Below are 18759 nucleotides of genomic sequence, written 5' to 3'. Positions count from 1 at the left end.
ATTGTATAAATTTGTTTATACCTGATATATTAATATAATTAACATAATTAAGTGAAAAGGCCACGTAACAAGGTGTTCGTGTGTCATCATAATCTTATATTTAATTCAGTCAAAAATTAACAACTTGACATATATTTCGGCCTGACATTATAGAACATCCTAATAAACTTTAGAGCCGTATTACGCGCATTATCGCACAAGTTTTTTTTTTCGCGATATAATTTTTAGATCGAAACCGCACGTGTCTTATAATTAAAATGTCGAGAAGTAAAAAGTAGTTAATATATGGTAAGAGTAAAGTCATGTTGTAAAAATCGACATTATAGAACATCCTAATAAACTTTAGAGCCGTATTACACGCATTATCGCACAAGTTTTTTTTATCGCGATATAATTTTTGGATCGAAACCGCACGTGTCTTATAATTAAAATGTCGAGAAGTAAAAAGTAGTTAATATATGGTAAGAGTAAAGTCATGTTGTAAAAATCGACATTATAGAACATCCTAATAAACTTTAGAGCCGTATTACGCGCATTATCGCACAAGTTTTCTTTTCGCGATATAATTTTTAGATCGAAACCGCACGTGTCTTATAATTAAAATGTCGAGAAGTAAAAATAGTTAATATATGGTAAGAGTAAAGTCATGTTGTAAAAATCGACATTACAGAACAATCTAATAAACTTTAGAGCCATATTACACGCATTATCGCACAAGTTTTCTTTTCGCGATATAATTTTTAGATCGAAACCGCACGTGTCTTATAATTAAAATGTCGAGAAGTAAAAAGTAGTTAATATGGTAAGAGGACCTGTATGGTATTCCATGCAGAAAGTCATGTTGTAAAAATCACTAATAATGTTACAAGTTAAAGATACGGAGAACAAATTATAGACCCTTGTTCTCCGTATCTTTAACTTATAGCATCATTAGTGATATTTACACGTTTATAAAAGTTATATATAACTTTTGTCTAAGACACTTGTTCTCTCCATATCTGTAACTTGATTATAACATTATTAGTGATTTTTACAACATGACTTTCTGCATGGAACACTATAGGCCCTCTTACCACATTAACTACTTTTACTTCTCGACATTTTAATTATAAGACATGTGCGGTTTCGATCAAAAAATTACATTGAGGTAAAATGCGTGTACTGCAGCTCTAAAGTATATTAGGATGTTTTGTAATGTCAGGCCGAAACGCGCGTATGTCGAGTTGTCAATTTTTTACTCAATTAAAGATTACGACACTAATACCTTGTTACGGCTCCAGTGCCCTTCTCACTTAATTATTGATTTTAAATAATTTGAGCCTTTCAAAATTATAATTAATATAATTAACCAGACAGCACGCATGTCTAAAGATATCATAAAGACGTCTTTGAGGTGTTTTTTTTTTAACATATATCAACATATTAGACCTTTTAGACATATATATAAACATATATGTCTAAAAGGTGTTTTTATAATGTTTTTTAGATACGTGTGCTGTCTGAGAATATAATTAACATAATTATATATAATTCTCTTAATATATAATATAAATTCAGAGTTGTGTAATAATAAATATCACACACGTAAAATAATTTAATAATTATCTCTCGATTGATAAATCAACATCATATTTTTGGGTACATGGAAAATTTGTTTTATCGACCGAAGTGCATGTTTTTCCACACTAATACATTAATTTACGTGCTGCATCTAGAGCGCGCTAGTGCGGAGCAGCGCAGCAGGCAACCAAATTTTCTATTGAAGCTCAAGTCCCCAGAATTTAACCTCAAAAACTCACACGCTTACTTCAATTTTACTTCTTTCGAATGTTAATTTTGGACAACGCGACATTTAAATTGCCTTTAATCCGCTTCTCTCGTCAAGATAAATAATTTCGTCAATTTTTCGAAAGAATGGTCGAAAGATGCGCGTTTCGATTCTCGTTTATCGTTTTATCGCTTTCGGAATTCGATAGTTATATGTCGCGCGCTGTGCGCGCCGCGCGACGGCGATGATCCCGAATTCCGATGGAAAATCGGAGTCGCCAAGCGCGCAGTTACGCGCAATGGCGGGCACCATGGTTAATGTCATTCCTTACCGCATGTTTCGGTGATTCCGTACAGTTATGGATTAAAAGCGGCCCCGCCGCTTCAATCCCAAAGATCGCCTCCAGCCTCCAGGCCAAGTGCAACTTCGTGGCTTAGCCGGGAGTGCACCGGGGAAGTGTCCTGCCCGCGAGCGACGGCTGCTCCGTAGGCGAGGAAGTAGGTTAGATTGCTCCTGATTAAGCGTGACTCGATTATCTTTCGTCGCAGCTTAAGCGAGTGAAATGCTGGACTGTTCGTCGCAGGACTCCGAGCCGCGGCGCACTTTTTCACCCCGTGTATCACGTCCTTAACGCGTCGACCCGACCGCGAGAATGTCGAGCGACAACAAAAGTTTCCGCGAGGTACCACCTCGCTGGCTCGACTGTCCGCGCAAGGCGATGAGGCTGATCCAGGGCAAGTTCCTGGCCTTCAAGACGCCCCTGTCCTCGGTCTACGACAGCCAGGTGCCCGAGGGGTGTCGCTTCAACGTCGACATGCTCTTCGAGAATCTGAAAAGTCAGAAGATGAAGATGGGCCTGTGGATAGACTTGACCAACACGTCGAGGTTTTACGATAAGGACACGATAGACGATTACGATTGTAGGTACGTGAAGCTGCAGTGCCGCGGCCACGGCGAGACCCCGTCCGAGGAGCAGACCCGCGCCTTCGTGCAGCTCTGTAGCAAATTCATCGCTCAAAATCCGCTGGACATCATCGGCGTGCATTGCACGCACGGTTTCAACAGGACTGGGTTTCTCATAATCAGTTACTTAGTTGAGATAGACGGTACCAGTGTCGACGCCGGGATAGCGGAGTTTGCCACCGCGAGGCCACCTGGAATTTACAAAGCCGATTACATAAAGGAGCTGTACAAGCGTTACGACGAGGTGGCGGACGCGCCGCCGCCGCCCGCGAGACCGGCTTGGTGCCTGGAGTACGACGACTCCAATGTCGCGGACGCGGACGAGGGACCGAGCACGGAGAACGAGAACGGCCGGGAGGAGAAGGGCAAGAGGAAGAGGCGTGAGATTTTTAATAGAAATCCGGTGTTCATGGCCGGCGTACCTGGTGTCACTCCTATCTTAGAAAAAAAGAGACTGTTCGGAATCCAGAGGCGAATCCAGGAAATCTGTGGATGGGAGGAGTCGGGGTTCCCCGGTTCTCAGCCCGTATCCATGGATTGCGACAATATAATGCTGCTACACACAAAGCCGTATAGAGTATCTTGGAAGGCCGACGGCACAAGGTCAGTTGGAAATGTTTTTGTATACATGAGTGTCACTTTTGGTATTATATTAATTATATACATCGAATATCGAGAATAAGCTTGGAGACTCATCCACTGTTTTTTGTTTTTGTTTAGGTACATGATGTTGGTACAAGGTGACGGACAGGTGTTCTTCATAGACAGGGAAAACAGCGTCTTTGAAGCAAACGGTTTGACATTTCCACATTTGCGAGACAACCGATGTCTGAGAGATACTCTGATGGACGGCGTAAGTCGCCTAACTTTACCCACAGGTTTTTTTTTATAAAGTTGCGAAAAATGTTGGAGTCGTAGCTTTCACGGGATTTTAATTTTGCAGGAAATGGTGATCGACAAAGATAGGGGCAAGAATATTCCTAGATATTTGGTGTACGACGTTATTATGTACGACGGACAGGATGTTAGTAAATTACCGTTCCACCCTGATCGTTATTCCATTATCGAAAACAAAATAATCGCCGGCAGGCTAAAGGCTATGAAGGAGGGACGATTGATAAAGGAACGCGAACCGTTCTCGGTGCGAGTCAAGTATTTCTGGGACGTGACGCAGAGCAAAAATCTGTTGGGCGAGAAATTCGCTAAGCAGCTCTCTCACGAACCGGACGGCCTGATATTTCAACCCGCCAAGGAAAAGTACTGCACGGGAGTATCCGCGGAGGTATTAAAATGGAAACCGTTGTCGTTAAACTCGGTAGATTTCAAACTGAAGATCGTCACGGAGTCGGGCGTGGGGATCCTGCCGCGGAAGATCGGGCATCTCTACGTGGGAGGACTGAATAAGCCGTACGGCAACATGAAGATTACCAAGCAGATCAAAGATTTGGATAACGCGATTGTCGAGTGTAAATTCGAAAACGGCCAATGGATCTTCATGCGTCAACGAATAGACAAGTCGTTTCCCAATTCCGTAACGACCGCCGAATCTGTGTGCAAAAGCATCAATAGGCCGGTTACGAAGGAGCGGCTTTTGGATTATATTGAGAAGTACAGATTTGCACGGGACGACGCGGATCTTATGCCACCACCAAACAAAAAACCAAGATAATCCTAGATGCGTTATATCATATTATTAATCATAAATGTATTACAATTTTTACAGTTTCAACAATTGTATCATGACTCAATTGTTGAGAAATGAAGACTTTCCGAATAATCTATATTTATTTAATTAGAATGTAGGCAGTTTAAGCTCAAAGGTACTTTGACTTAATTTTAGGCAGCTACGTTCTGTAGCTACGGTCACTTCGACCTGATTTTTTAGGAATGTTAAATAGGTTGAATAATGCATGGTAATGTTTTAGAATAAAGAGCAGTATGTAAGAACAACAACTATGGATCCCAACGTTTAGTTTTGTGTCAAACGTGCCGTTCTTAATCATGATTGTCTTTCCATCAGGTTATTTTAATTTGTTTCAGTGTATCATACACATTTGTTTCATGTAGCATATTTCGATGAATTGAGATTATTAATTGTTGAATAAAAAGGACTTTGTAATAACATATTCACGCTTTGTGATTATTTATCCTACATTATTTAATTAATGGAATAGTAAAACATCGATCACGTATTTATTTGTCAGTCTCTTCTAGATTAATATTATTTTTATAATAGAGTCGATATTTTTCCGAATTAATAGTAGAACTTGAAAAAAAGATTCTTCATGAAAAAAATAAATGAAAAATATAGAATAAAATGATATAGATTGTTTCTTCGAGAAAGTAATTTAAAAAATCGGAAAATACTGCATAACACGTAGTTAAGAATTCTTTTATGTGGCACAAATTCATCCTACTTATTTGCATATTTTGCATTATTGCAGATCGTACCGTATTGTTATGGTACGCGAAGGACTTCACGTCGAAAGATCGCAAGTCTCTGCGCGTTAACATAGAATTCGATCACGCAACATTGATACGCTGGTCCCCGGATGGAAAGGCATTCATTATTCACAAAGGTGTGGCTAATGCCATCGAGGTGTACAAGATCGCGAAGAAACCGGACGGTCATTTGGCCTCTGCGACCAAGGCACTGGAGTTTCCACAGGTATTATGATCCTGTATCTGTATCACTTGTTTAAGATATTTCTTTTTGCTGCCCATATTTTTCTCAGAAAGATTTTTTAAAATATAATACACGGATAATATAATTGTATCATATATTCTATTTTGTGCTTGATTTGATATTATTTACGACTTAGTTATTGTATAAATCTGCTACTTTGGAAATTGATGAAAAGATAAAAATAAAATTATTATTTCGAGGTCTAATGCTTTCTATATCATGTAAATATTAATACATGAATTTACCTATTTTCTGCAAATAAAGATAATTTTCATATGCATGAATCTCTAAATGGAATCTGTTTATGCCTTACATCAATCTTTTTACTAGCGTCACACCGAGGATGTTGTTGGGATGGACATCGCGTGCACCGGGAAGTATATCATCACGTGCAGCAAAGCGAACGATCTTATTATATGGGACTTGAAAGGACAGACGCTGGCGACGGTGGAGATGCATCTGGGATCTACTTATCGCGCACGCATATCACCTTGCGGCCGATTCGTTGCCGCCTCGGGTAAGGAGACGTTTTGCTGTTAAACAGAATTTCGCCGTGTGAGAAAAGTATACGGAGGCTTTAATAAGGATTATCCACTCGCCAGGCTTTACACCGGACGTGAACGTGTGGGAGGTAGTCTTTAGCAAATCCGGGGAGTTCAAGACGGTGGCCAAGGCGTTTGACCTCGCCGGGCACACATCCGGGGTTCAGGATTTCGGTTTTAGCGCCGACACCAGCCACATGGCTACCGTGTCCAAGGACGGGACGTATCGTTTCTACAATACAAAAAGTAGTGTAACAATATCACCGGCAAAACGTAGGATCCCAGCAAACGCTAACTCTAACAGTGATATTACGTTCAATATTATAATTTCGACAATACACTCAATACAAGTGTAATATAACACATGTTGCACATAACAGTTACATCGTTGAGTAAGAAATTATAATGTTAGTTGGTGTTTACTGGGATCTGAGCGTACGAAACTCTCGCGCAACGCATTTGTCTTTTTCCAGTCGAGTTCGAAAAGGGGGAAGATCCGCACGTTTTGATGACCGGCACCTGGAACAGCACGACAGTCTCTGAGATACCAGCAAGCCTCGCTTTATCTCCGAACGCGGAGGTCCTCGTGATCGCCCATGGATCATCTTTATCTTTCTACTCCACTATTACCGGTGCTCTGGATACTACCACAGAGGACATCTTCCTCGGTAAAATTACACGCACAATTCGCATATTGATTTTCGCGGTTTAGAGAACTTGAACTCTTCAATATTTTTTTTTTGCAGGGCCCATAACATGTCTGGCATTCGACGCTATGGGAGAATATCTGTTGGCCGCGGGCGATAAGCATATCAAGATTCTCCGCAACGTCACCGGATACCGAACTGCGATAGAGTCCGCTAAACGCAAGCTGGAGCAGAGGCAGACGCAGGCAACGAAGGAACGTCTGGAAAAGATGATTCGCGATAGCAAGGAGTTGCTCGATAAGATGGGAGAGAAATATTCAGAATGACATTAATTCGCTCTCCCACCTATCGTCTTATCGACGACATTGATTAAAGACAAAAATAAAATTATTATCTCGGGGTCTAATGCTTTCTATATCATATAAATATTAATACATGAATTTACCTATTTTCTGCAAATAAAAATAATTTTCGTATGCATGAATTTCTAAACCATTTGATTCTTAATGTCATCTACAGTGATATTTATACGTACCTACACTTGAGTAAATTTCGGAGATCTGTGTAGGCGACATTGGGAATAAATTGTTCTTTTAATTTTATCCTACTTTTACTTTATTTTCTTAGTTCATTATGTGTTTCTGAAAAATTGTTCGAAAATTCGTGTTCCATATAGTATTACAATAAAACAGAGTAAATACAATATAATTAGGCCATAATTTCCAAAAAATTTTTTATAGATAGACTGTAATATATTTTCTCATGCATTGTGAATAAAATAGGACGAATTATAGAAAACTCTTTCAGTTTTCTATATTTATCTCGAATTCTTCGACGATGTTAAATTCGATTAAAAATTAATAAATATTCAAGCTTAAGTACGCAACTGTATTAATTTTCAAGAATAATCCGAACAAGTAAAAAAAGAAATTATAGTTTGTATTCGAAAACGAATCGGCATGCATCATAAATTGTCACGCACACACACGTCACTGTTTGAATAATTTTTATTGTTACCGTTGTATTCTTGACTACCATGTGCCCAAGGATATAATTACAATTTTTTTTAATAAGATTTGTATAACGTTGAGATTCACAGATTCAAAACTGTTCGCGCATTTTATGCTCTTATTTTTATACTTTCGCATGATGCTACTTTTGTCCCTTTTTTTGACAAGAATGTGGCCTTCTATTAACAAACTACAAAAAATTTCTATATAATAGATAAACTATGTACAAAATAGTATCCTTGGCATCGTGAGTTGCAAACTGCAAGTATGGGAGTTGAAACGCGGGATCACGCATGATCGCTCACGTTCGAGAACACGTTTTTGTGAAGTATAATTTTTGGGTAATGTGTCTTGGTAAATGTGTCTGACATTTTCGGTGGACGTTACAATGCGTAACTTAAAGGATATTATGCATCTGTCATATTTATACTAGCTTAGGCTATGAAAAGAAACGCTCTCATTGAATTGCTCTGAATTCTGAAACTGTATACATTTTCTCATCTAAAAGAAATTATTTTTATTGCGGAACAGTAACACACATTTCATTACTCTCGAAATTATCGAAAAGTTTTGTTGCTATTGGACAATTCTGATATAAACTTTTTTTTGAAAAGAATAATTTTTAAATACTTCGTGCTGCATGCTGCACCGATATCATAAAATCAATCAGCAGCAAGATAAGAAAGAATTCCGCAAAGTTCAATAAAAACATAATAATACAGATGTGCCTGAAACCAAATATTGATGTAAGTTCATCATTGGTATTACATTTATTGCATTAGATGTTTATTGCGTTAAATCATGTATTATATGTTAGATCAATTAAAATAATCAATTTTCATTAAGAAACACATTGTTTAAAAAAAATGATGAATGATTCGATAACAAAAATGTAATTTAATATTATAATATAATTAATATTAATTATAACTTAAATTTAAAATACACAAAATAGCTCCAAACATGCTCTTACAGCTGTAAGTTTCATTTTAGAAATTATTTTATGTTCGCGTAACATAGACAAGCGATGGAACAACGATGGAAACGCATACATTTCGCGTGTATGCGTTATTATTATTACTTCCAGTACAAACCTTTATGCACTTTTTTTCTGAGTCAAGTAACTGTGGTGTTAACATAGTTTTGAACTTATAATAATGATAAATATTGGTGTATCAATATCTAGCACTTAACGGCAGATCAATGGTACTTCAAAAACCCTTTTTTTTTAATTTATTGACTTATTCTGAATGATCTGGAAAATTGCAACGTAAAATATTTGCCTATCTATAAACTGTTATGCATGGTTAAGTGCTTGTTTTTTAATTATTATTTGAAGATGCCACCACATATCACTCGAGTGAAAAAGATTACAAAATCGAGTCCCGATCACGTAATTTGGTATCGGATGAACTTCTTGCTAGTTGCATCTGCTTTTTCTTTTTTTTTTTTGTGTCACTAACAGCACACGTGCATGCACACGTGCGTGTGAAATAAGTAATTAAACTTTTATTCGTGTCGGTGCAGACGTCTACTATAATAGATAATGTGATTTATTTCTTCTCCTTGTCCGCTTCGGTGATTTCCCTCTTGACAGAAGTTTTATTGTCAGATTTCTTATCCTTGTCTACATCGGGTTCCTTTTTTACTTGGACTTTGTTATCTCCCCACCTGGTGTCAGTTTTAAATTTGCTCTCCATCTCGGAGCCATTTATCTCTCCGCTAACCTTTTCATCTTGAATTTCTACTATCTCTACCTTCCTCGTATCACTCTGCATCATTTTGGCCGCTATGTGATACATATTTTTTACCGCAGTCAGGTAAGTATGGCAATCCACCTGTAAAAAATTAAATTAAATGTAAGGAGATGAAATTCCATACTTTTTATGAATCAAATATGTGTAACAGAAAAACGAGTATACTCACAGAGACTTTCTTAAGCTTTTCGTCTGAGCTCCGTAATTTATCTTTGTATATTTTCAAGTCTTCTGAAAGACCCTTAATACTATTAGTTTGTTTGATAGATTTCTCATTGACTACAGTTAGCTCGTGCTGCAATTCCATCATGCGGTCTTCGGTATCTAAACGCGCTTTCTCAGATCTTTTCAACTGACTGACAAGTTTTTCTACATCTAGTAAAGAGCCTTTGTACATAACGATACCTTCCGGAATCGTTTCTTCGTCAGCTTTATCTAAAATACAATCCTCTCTTCGCGCTCTTTTCGAGGGCGGTCCGCCACCCACAAATACAGGTAACAATTTCTTATTTCCTGTAAACGTAAATGTATAGTAATAATTAAATTTAGTCGCATATTGTACGATGTTTTATGTTAAGAAAATGTGTGTTTCATATTGAGAAAAGATGCATTACCAAGGGCAAGCGAACGCAATATATCCTCCTCGTTCTCCGCTTTAGAATCACCTTTGTCACCTTCCTTGTCGTCTTTCTTTTCGTCTTTCAAGTCGTCCTCCTTCGATTTGTCTGTTAATTTGCGATAATGCAGAGAATCTCTTGTAACAACTTTTTGTACTAGTTTCCGTACTTGAGCTCTTGACAAATTCAATCCCAGGGTATAAATAAGTTCTTCGATATCCTTATCAAATATATATCCACAATGCGTCTGATCGAAATACACAAAAGAGAGTAAAAGGTAAGGATCATGTGTGTATAATTTCGTTTTCCTTTTCTTTCCGTCTTTATCTCTGTCTCTTCTACCGTCTTTCACGGAATCATCATCCTGTATGAATAATAACAATGTTTATATCATAAAATACAATGCATTTATCTATTATTATACGTTACGTATAAAAAATTGCGTATTCTTCGCCAGTTAAAAAAAATGTTTTTATATAAAACATGGAAGGTGTAAAATGTAAAAAATAAATTCTCTTTCTCTTACATCTGATTCATCATCTTCATCTTCTTCTTCATCATCATTTTTCTCCTTTTCTCGGTCTTTGTCATCCACCTTACATTTTGCATCTTTATCATCCTTTTTATCCTTGGCATCTTCTTTCTTCTTATCGTCTCGTTTTTCATCCTTCTTACTGGATTTCTTCTCATCTTCCTTCCTCTTATCGTCTTTCTTGTCATCTCTTTTATCATCTTTCTTATCTTTTTTCTTATCTTCGTCCTTCTCCTTAGTTTTTTCAGGAAGGCTGGATAACGAACGATAAATACGGAAACCGAAATCCCGCATCAACATTTCGTTGAACAGTTCCGCAAAGAGAGATACTTCAAAAGAATGTTCCTACATATTCAAAAGATTTTTGTATAAAGTATCTTTCTTGGAATAGGTGATAATTTCTAAAATAATTTCTGAAGTATAAAATACCTTGGTATCTTCTGGTCTGTAGTCTAATAATACGCTCAAAGACATAACTGTACAATCAAATTTCCCACTTTTAGCCATTCTAGATGGATGAACAATAATATGCGATGAATCAGGCAGGGTATATCTCTTTTCGAGTACAGTACGTTCGCGTTCATAAAGTTTTCTCTTGTCTTCATCATGCTGTAAACAATGTGAATAAATAGATATTAAAGATTTGAAATATTCTCAAGAAATAATTTGATACTCAATATCTACATGTCCAATAAAACTACTTGCACTTAAGTGCATATGTTACGTATATGTACTGCTTACATCTTTATTATCTCTGGATTTTTTATCGTCCTCTTCCTTTGACGGTGGCGAGACATCCTCTTCGTTTTCATCCGCCTCGTCTTGCCGACCTTCCTCTTTGGCTTGCTCCGACTTTACGGCCTTCAAAAGTCTAGCTAACAATTGTGACTTTAAGCCTTTTGAGCTTAAATTACGAGCTGCCAGTTCTTGACGTAATTCGTTCACCTACATTGATTAAGACATATTAGATTTGAATTTGAAAGCACCAGAACAGAAATAGGAACAATTTTGTTTTCACATTTAAATACTAACATTCATCGACTTTGGATCTAGCTCGGAATAGTGCGTAGGATCCTTTTTCTCGGGCATCGATTCGTCCTGGAAAAAGAAAGTGCGCGTTAGTGAAAGAGAAGTAAAAAGCCCAGAGAGAAAACTACAAAACAGAAGCAGCCCCTATAACGAAACGAAACCACTCCCTCTTCATTCTTTCATCACTCTCTACTTTTTTCAACACTCTCACATTGTAACGATATACACATATCTTCATTCACGATGACCGTCAAGTATGACTCAAGTAACTGCTAGAATCTCATAGTGTCCTGGCTCTGGTGTCTGTGTGATCGGTAGGTTATGGATAATATCAATAATGTTGTAATATAAAAACGATGATCAAATGAAAACTTTTGAATAATTTCTCAATGTTGGTGAAGGTTTCAGGAAAGGGAATGGCTCAGCTGCGCTCTTCTCCGAGCTAGGCTTGCTTGCTTCTCTTGTTAATGCAATGTGACTGCCATTGGCTAAGGGAGCGATACATTACCCGTCGATCCTCGTTTGCGACATTTAAAAGCATTTGCGTTAAGAGTCCTTGTTAATTTACAACAATAAAACAATAATCTTAATATAATTATATATATACAAACTTTGTCTTATTAAAAGTTGTACATATGTATATAATGCTTTAATTTTGCGATATTGTCAAATTTGACTTGTCCCATAAAATAAGACAACTTATCTTACGGAAGAAGTCAAATTCATAGACATATATTTTATTGAAAAAGATCCGAGTTTAACCATCTATCAATGGTACAAGTAAAGTTGTAATTTTACTGTCGTCTATCGAAACATACCCCAATACGTTAACTCAACACACCTAAATTATGATTTTTTAAATCGATGACGAGTGTGATCCGTTGCATGAAAAAGAAGGCGAGATACAGTATCCGAGATAGATTAAACTTACTGATAGGATCGATGGACAAGTATAGCCTATTGAAAATCCAGTTTAGTAATGGGGAGAAACGGTGGCACGAATATATATATAAATATATAATAAGTAATAAAAAGGTAATATAAAGTAATATGGGATGATGTTGGCAGTGCCTTTTGATCAGCGGCGGCAGCCTCATCAGTCTCATTGACAGCGTCCAAATCGTCGGGATTAGAGGCGGCACGCAGCAACTTTCGCTCCAGTTGTTTCTTATAGTTGAGTTGCAGCCCGTCCCATTCCAATCTGGTAGGTACACAGCTCCAAACATCTGGGAGAAATAGTATGACGGTTTCAACGCGAGAGGGTACCACTCGCCCGGACTTGTGGGTCGTTTCTGCGCGTCTGTAGTAGAGTTCCAGGAAGCGGTACCTGTGCCGCAAGGAAAAACAATACGCAAACGTCAACTCAGATTAATGCCGCTTAGCGTTGCCTTATATGCTAAGTGTTCGCTCGCTTGTTCGTAAAGCCCACGCACTGCATACAAAGCCACGTACAGCGCACAACGTAGAGACCATTTGAGAGAGAAAGCACAACTCAGTGGGTCACAATCATATAATAATAGAACAATAGTGATGATTTGTCTGCCGCGACACTGCTCGTGTATCGTCGTCGACGGGGGGAGGGTGTGCTCGAAACCGGGATCCAGTGCAGCTCCATCGGTCGCTCGTGTTTAGAATAAATACATACCTCCACTGCAGAGAGATCGAGCTACAATCTTAGTTTATCAAGTCAGAGAACTGATGTTGAGAAGTTACTCTCTGTCGAGATCGTGGATAGTACACCTATCAGATATGTATATCTTGACTTTTTTTTCGAATAATTCGTTTTTACGTCGTAAGAGATAGCTCTAGAAACGTAGCCCTAGACAATTAAGAAAAAAAAGGATGGAATTTTTAAGAGATGAAGAGTTCCGCAATTGTGACCTTCGGTTTGTAAAGTAGTAACGACGGAAATACAGAATGTGCAATATTAACGGGCAGAAGAAATCAGTGATATCACATTGCTCTTTGTAACGAATCGGGGCTTTAAAAAAAAGCTGTCTATGAAAGTGCTCCAGAGATGTACATTCAACGAAAAGTGTATATTTATATTTGGAAAAACGTACCACTGAGTGCAACTGGACAAATCTATGCCGGTAAGCGCTTTACAGGTCCTCACGGCCGTTCTAATCAACACAGACGGATCTTTTTCAGGATTAGGACCGTCTAACGAGGGACTCCATGGTCCACCTATAGCCATTGTCTCGTTTTTGCCCCGTAAGCCTACCAAGAAATTTATAAGGCGTGTGGGGTGAACGTAATCGCGATCGGGATCCCTGTCTTCGGAAACGCCACAACACCTTTTGTATATCTCTTCCATGGCGGGCATGGATATGAGCATGACCTAAAAATAATTAAAAGACATTCAATACGTGAAATCATCTCGATATGCATATGTGTGCATATCCCGATTTCTATCGCGCTACAAATGTCGGCGCGCTTGTACAAAATCTCAAATTGCTCATATCTTGTCATTTTATGACGACCGTGACACAACTTCTTGACAGACCTTCGCAGAGAATAGATAATCAGCATCCGATGGTTCTAGTACCGCTGTATTTTCACTACACGGATCGACATCTTTATGCATAACATGGAAGGAGCACGGTTTATTAAGAGTAAATGGCATATGCGGTGGAAAGGCATCGACCCATCTGAAGTTAGTGGAAAAGAAGTCGCTAGGAATGTACATATTTTGATAGCGTCTTCTTATTTCAAGAACATCTGCTTCAGGCCTGTGATAATAAGTAGCAATAAAACACTGCCAGTGGTGCACGTTCGTAAGATGGATATAAATGGCACTTACAGGTCAAGCGCTATTTTCGGTATTTGCACCATGTAACGCGGTACGACACGCGTACGCCGGCGAGGTCTCGGTGATTTGCTCCTCCTGGTCCTCGACGGGCTTCGTTCCTCCTTCTTCTCGCGCTCTCTTATTCTCTCTTCGCGGCGTCTCTTTCTTTCTATTTCCTCGTCGTCATTTCTCCGTTCACGAGGAGATCTCTCTCTTACTCTACTGACTTTGTTACGGTTGCTGGTCGTGTTGGAATTTGTCGTACTTGTTGTGAACCTACTACAATATGTAGAATTCCATCGATAAGATATCGCTTGTCTGTAATATTCATTGAAACTTGTACTTGATTTCGAAATCTGGATTTAAATATTTGGATTCAAATTTCTGATTACTTAAATCTTGTTCTCAATGACTGTCTCCAAATTAATAAACACTTATTAAATAAATAGTTGGTGAATTTGAATTATTTGGTGATTGTACGAGAGGATTCGAATATTCAATATTTGATGTCCAAATTTAAATAGCATTATTTTATGTCGCAGAAATGTAGATATAGGTCACATAATATAGTTAATTTAACAATTATTATTGTCTTCACCTGTTGTTAGAATTTTCCGTGGGAGGAGGTACAGCATTGTAGGTGCCGGATGTCCTATTTGGCTGTTGCTGTTGCTGCTGCTGCTGACGGTTCGGCTGGTTGGTTTGCTGGGTGTTTGCACTGTTGCTATTATTACCCCCCATAGGCAGAACTTGTATTCTAGTGGCATTCCATTTAAACGGCATTGAAGGGTTGTACGACGCCTCTACGAGCACACGATCTCCTACTACGGGATTAGATCCCTTCACGCATGCACTAAAACAGAGAGGGAAAGAGGTATCGTTAAAAGATATGCAAAAGTGAAAGAGAAAGAAAAAAAGTATCTTCCTTTTACTCAGTTTTTACTTACCTGGTTTGAAAAAATACATCCTCATCTACAAAGCCGAAGTTATCGTGTACTTTGGTAACAGTACCCGTGAACACTCTCTGCTTCGTCGACGACGAAGGGACGTTTTGTTGAACCTGTTGCGGAACACCGGCCACCGAGGGCTGGAAAGCGTTCGTGTTCAACGCACGCGGCGTCGGATAAGAGACCGTGGCGACTTGCGGATACAGCTGTCCTGCTATACCCGACGGTAAATTCGAGCCAAGGGTTGCCATGGATGCCATGGTGATGTTGGGCTACGCGCAGAATCATTTATATTAACCTCGTTGCAATTAATCCGACACTGGATGTTTGCAAAGCACCGAGTCTCGAAATATCCTACCTGCTGCAATCCCAGACTCTGTTGGTAAACTTGTTGGGTCTGCTGCTGATATTGCACCATAGGCTGCCCTCCGATACTGCCCATGGCTTGTCCCAACATTTGCTGCTGGATATTTTGTATACCTTGTCCTTTCCCAAAGATATTATCAAAAATCATTATGCAGTCAGAAACTTTTATATCGCGATATTCTTTACGACACAATGAATATATGCTAAAGAGAGAGAATCAAGTTCCGAGATATCACTTTATCTTGTGTTGCTCCGGAGATCAGAAACTGATTTTACTCGAGATAAAGTTTCACGAAACGCAATCAACAACGCGGGGAAGGATAACGGGGAACAAAGGAAACAACGTTGCTCCGGAGCACGGTCTCACTGGCGACGGCCAGCTTGGAGGTCAATGGGCGACTCTCGGGTGCTCCGCGAAACGAAACGTCGCGCGGCGTCGGGCTTGCGTAACGGGCCGCGGCCTCGCGAGCTCGAGGGTGCGCACGTGGTAAAAAAAAATTTTGGCAGCCATCCGTAACGTTGCGCACGGAACGACGACGAGGGTGATTGCACGGGATCATCGCTGGTCGGTAGGGAGGAAAAAAAAAACACGCGTCGCACGCGCCAGCCTCTCTCACCTGCATTGCGGACCCACGGTGGGTTCTTGCCGCCGCCGAACGGCGACAGATTGCTCATTCTGCGAACGGGCGGGCCGACCTCGTGCGGGCCGACTGTGTGCGGATGTGTGCGAAACGCGACAGATCTGGCAGGCACTCGCGCTCAGCGTCCTTCATTCGGGCGCCATGTTTCCGGGACGTACTCGCACTACTAGCGCCGTAGCGCGGTGCTACGCGAGTCGTTGCGACGACGTCTCGTCGTCTCGTCCGTCTCTCGCTCGGAGCCGCCAGAGCGCGGAAGTTGCCTCCCGTTGCTTCCGGTCGCCGCTGTGCCCCTTCAAAAGTATTCCGCGTGCGAGATGAGACAGCAACGAGGATCACCGGCTGTTTGCCACTAAAAATTCGATTGCCAAGTAAAAATAATAAACAAAACTTATTATTAAATATGTATATATATATCTCGATCTTTTAAATATTAAAAACATTATTTGTTTATTGAGATATTTGAAATTATTAATAATAATTAAAAATATATAATTAAGTGCCGCGTTTTATATCTCCACGCGAGTAGCATTGAATTTTGATTGCTGAACTGACTCGCGTCGTATCGAGGGTGAAGTTGCCGCCGTCTCTTACAAAATTCACGTCGTTAATGGAGTCTCGGGGACACGGAACGAGAAACGAAGCGGTACGCACTCAGTTCCGGACCGAATGGCGACTACCGACGTGACGCGTTCAATTAGTGGGTAATTAGTGTAACTAGCGTCTTATATCTCAATGTCCGATAATCGCGCGGTACAAATTCAACGTTTATTCGTCAGGGATTCGCTTTTAAATCCGCGTTCCGCGAAATTGACTCGATCGAAGCCTGCGAGCGATCGAGAAATAAGCGACGGCCACGTCGCATATTCCATAGATATAAATTTGTACTTTTTATCTTGTACTTTCCTTCACGTTGCAACGTGAGATAAGCAAAGATCGAGACAGCAGTAGAAATTCATATCATTATCTCGAAGAGTGGTCGAGATCGCGAAGAAAGTTGCAGAGTGCACAACCCAGGTAGCATTAATGTCTAAAAGACATCATAAAGATGTCTTTAAGATGCCAGAAATCTTAAAGATGTCTTTATGATGTCTTTTAGACATTAATTGCTACCTGGGAAGGTGTAGCATCGCCGCGGCGGTAGTCGCCCGTGGCGCGTGAAGTTGGCGCGAGCTTTCGAACTTCCTCCGTTGTTGCTCGCGTTATTTATCGAACGAACGGATCGTTAGCGCACCTCGGTCGACCGTAAACTTAATCGCGTCGATCCTCCGTGTTGACGCGGCAAAGTGCGCGTCGCGCGCGATTAACGTCGGGAGTGCCGTGCAAAGTGTCGCGCGATCGTTGTATTTTCGCGATCAGCGCGCGCGTGATCGCAACCGACCGCGTTTTCGTGAATGTTGCGCGAGTGCCGCGGGGGAACAGCCATGTTGTCGACGGAGGGGAGAAAGGCCCGGGGAGACGTCGGGCGACGGCGAAGCGACTACAGGGTGAGTGATATGTATTGTATCTATTTATTATTTGTTACTTTTTAAACTACTTTTTGCGATTACTCGTTTCTGCCCGTGATTGAATGAGTATGGCGAATCAAGGGAAAGTCAAGATGAATTATGGTTATACATAGGAAAAAAATAAAAGATTATATAAATATATCACGTAATTTTTTCACTCAATCGGAAAAATGCATTGTTTTGTAATTAGCTACATTGATTGCACTTTTTGTAATATTTAAATAATGTTGCAAATATCCAAAATAAGAGATGCCATTTTCTGCCATTGCAGCACTTCGCGCTACCAAAAATAATTACCTGCAGAAATTTAAAAATCATTTATTTCGTTTTATCAATATTAATAAATAAAAAATTTGTATCAATCTTGAAAAATTGTATTCTATTTTTGGAGATTTAAAGGACGATTTATTACCAAAATTATTTTATAAATATATAAAATAATTTATTTAATTTATGCTCATAGTAAAATATAAAATTGATACTTGAGATTATATTTATTATATTTGTTATTCAAAATAATCTCGGTTAATGAAAATTATTTAATAATAATTTTTTATGTATGGCGAGAAATTTCAAGTAAAAATTAATTATATAAATTATACATGTCCTTTTTAAAAAAAAACTCGAAACTATATGGCAAATTTCTTTTTAAATTGTAGGTAAATTTCACATTGTATACGTGTCTTTAACTCTTCCTCGCAATATATTTAAGTACGCCAAGTTTCTTTCATTTCAATCATTTTATTATTCTCTCGTAATTTTCCCCAATTATGTACAAAAATATAATGAGAATCATTACAGAGCTCGTAATGTTTAGGTACATGACGCGATACGCTCTCTCATTGTCGCAGTTTCTCGCACTTCTCGGTAGATCTTACTAAGTGCGCTTGAAAACACATGAAATTGTGAAACGTGATAGCACACCATACGCGCACAGATCGCTCGTTATGTACATGTG

At 39.3% G+C, this 18759-nt stretch overlaps 3 protein-coding genes across 3 annotated transcripts; 2 read left to right on the top strand and 1 right to left on the bottom strand.

Moving 5' to 3' along the window:
* The first annotated feature begins 2030 nt into the window (after window positions 1-2030).
* LOC139812189 (mRNA-capping enzyme-like) lies at window positions 2031-4857 on the top strand. Its single transcript, XM_071776844.1, has 3 exons — window positions 2031-3334; window positions 3452-3584; window positions 3675-4857. The coding sequence occupies exons 1-3, from the start codon at window positions 2421-2423 to the stop codon at window positions 4398-4400; spliced, it is 1773 nt and encodes a 590-aa protein (XP_071632945.1). The 5' UTR covers window positions 2031-2420; the 3' UTR covers window positions 4401-4857.
* LOC139811449 (transducin beta-like protein 2) lies at window positions 4638-6932 on the top strand. Its single transcript, XM_071775732.1, has 6 exons — window positions 4638-4644; window positions 5176-5399; window positions 5748-5934; window positions 6020-6205; window positions 6433-6627; window positions 6706-6932. The coding sequence occupies exons 1-6, from the start codon at window positions 4638-4640 to the stop codon at window positions 6930-6932; spliced, it is 1026 nt and encodes a 341-aa protein (XP_071631833.1).
* Window positions 6933-7595: 663 nt separating this feature from the next.
* LOC139812190 (cell division cycle and apoptosis regulator protein 1) lies at window positions 7596-16473 on the bottom strand. The gene is made up of 15 exons (XM_071776845.1): window positions 16273-16473; window positions 15648-15775; window positions 15290-15561; window positions 14941-15195; window positions 14355-14621; window positions 14058-14283; window positions 13615-13892; window positions 12623-12878; window positions 11555-11620; window positions 11264-11467; window positions 10952-11131; window positions 10517-10867; window positions 9988-10354; window positions 9543-9886; window positions 7596-9454 (listed from the first exon to the last, which is right to left on the bottom strand). Exons 1-15 carry the CDS (start codon window positions 16328-16330, stop codon window positions 9170-9172), a joined length of 3537 nt encoding a protein of 1178 aa, XP_071632946.1. The 5' UTR covers window positions 16331-16473; the 3' UTR covers window positions 7596-9169.
* Between the last annotated feature and the right edge of the window lie 2286 nt (window positions 16474-18759).

This window comes from Temnothorax longispinosus, chromosome 4 (assembly GCF_030848805.1).
Source record: "Temnothorax longispinosus isolate EJ_2023e chromosome 4, Tlon_JGU_v1, whole genome shotgun sequence".
Classification (NCBI taxonomy): domain Eukaryota; kingdom Metazoa; phylum Arthropoda; class Insecta; order Hymenoptera; family Formicidae; genus Temnothorax; species Temnothorax longispinosus.
The sequence above is the reverse complement of the archived record's forward strand: the minus strand, read 5'-3'. Positions and strand labels throughout refer to the sequence as shown.

Coding starts and splice junctions, on each gene's coding strand:
- LOC139812189 (XM_071776844.1), top strand. CDS start 2,421: ATGTCGAGCGACAACAAAAGTTTCCGCGAGGTACCACCTCGCTGGCTC. Junction 3,335..3,451: donor TGGAAGGCCGACGGCACAAG/GTCAGTTGGAAA, acceptor GTTTTTGTTTAG/GTACATGATGTTGGTACAAG. Junction 3,585..3,674: donor GAGATACTCTGATGGACGGC/GTAAGTCGCCTA, acceptor TTAATTTTGCAG/GAAATGGTGATCGACAAAGA.
- LOC139811449 (XM_071775732.1), top strand. Junction 6,206..6,432: donor TCGTTTCTACAATACAAAAA/GTAGTGTAACAA, acceptor GTCTTTTTCCAG/TCGAGTTCGAAAAGGGGGAA. Junction 6,628..6,705: donor CACAGAGGACATCTTCCTCG/GTAAAATTACAC, acceptor TTTTTTTTGCAG/GGCCCATAACATGTCTGGCA.
- LOC139812190 (XM_071776845.1), bottom strand. CDS start 16,330: ATGAGCAATCTGTCGCCGTTCGGCGGCGGCAAGAACCCACCGTGGGTC. Junction 15,776..16,272: donor ACCGTGGGTCCGCAATGCAG/GTGAGAGAGGCT, acceptor TCTTTGGGAAAG/GACAAGGTATACAAAATATC. Junction 12,879..13,614: donor TTGTCCAGTTGCACTCAGTG/GTACGTTTTTCC, acceptor CTTGCGGCACAG/GTACCGCTTCCTGGAACTCT.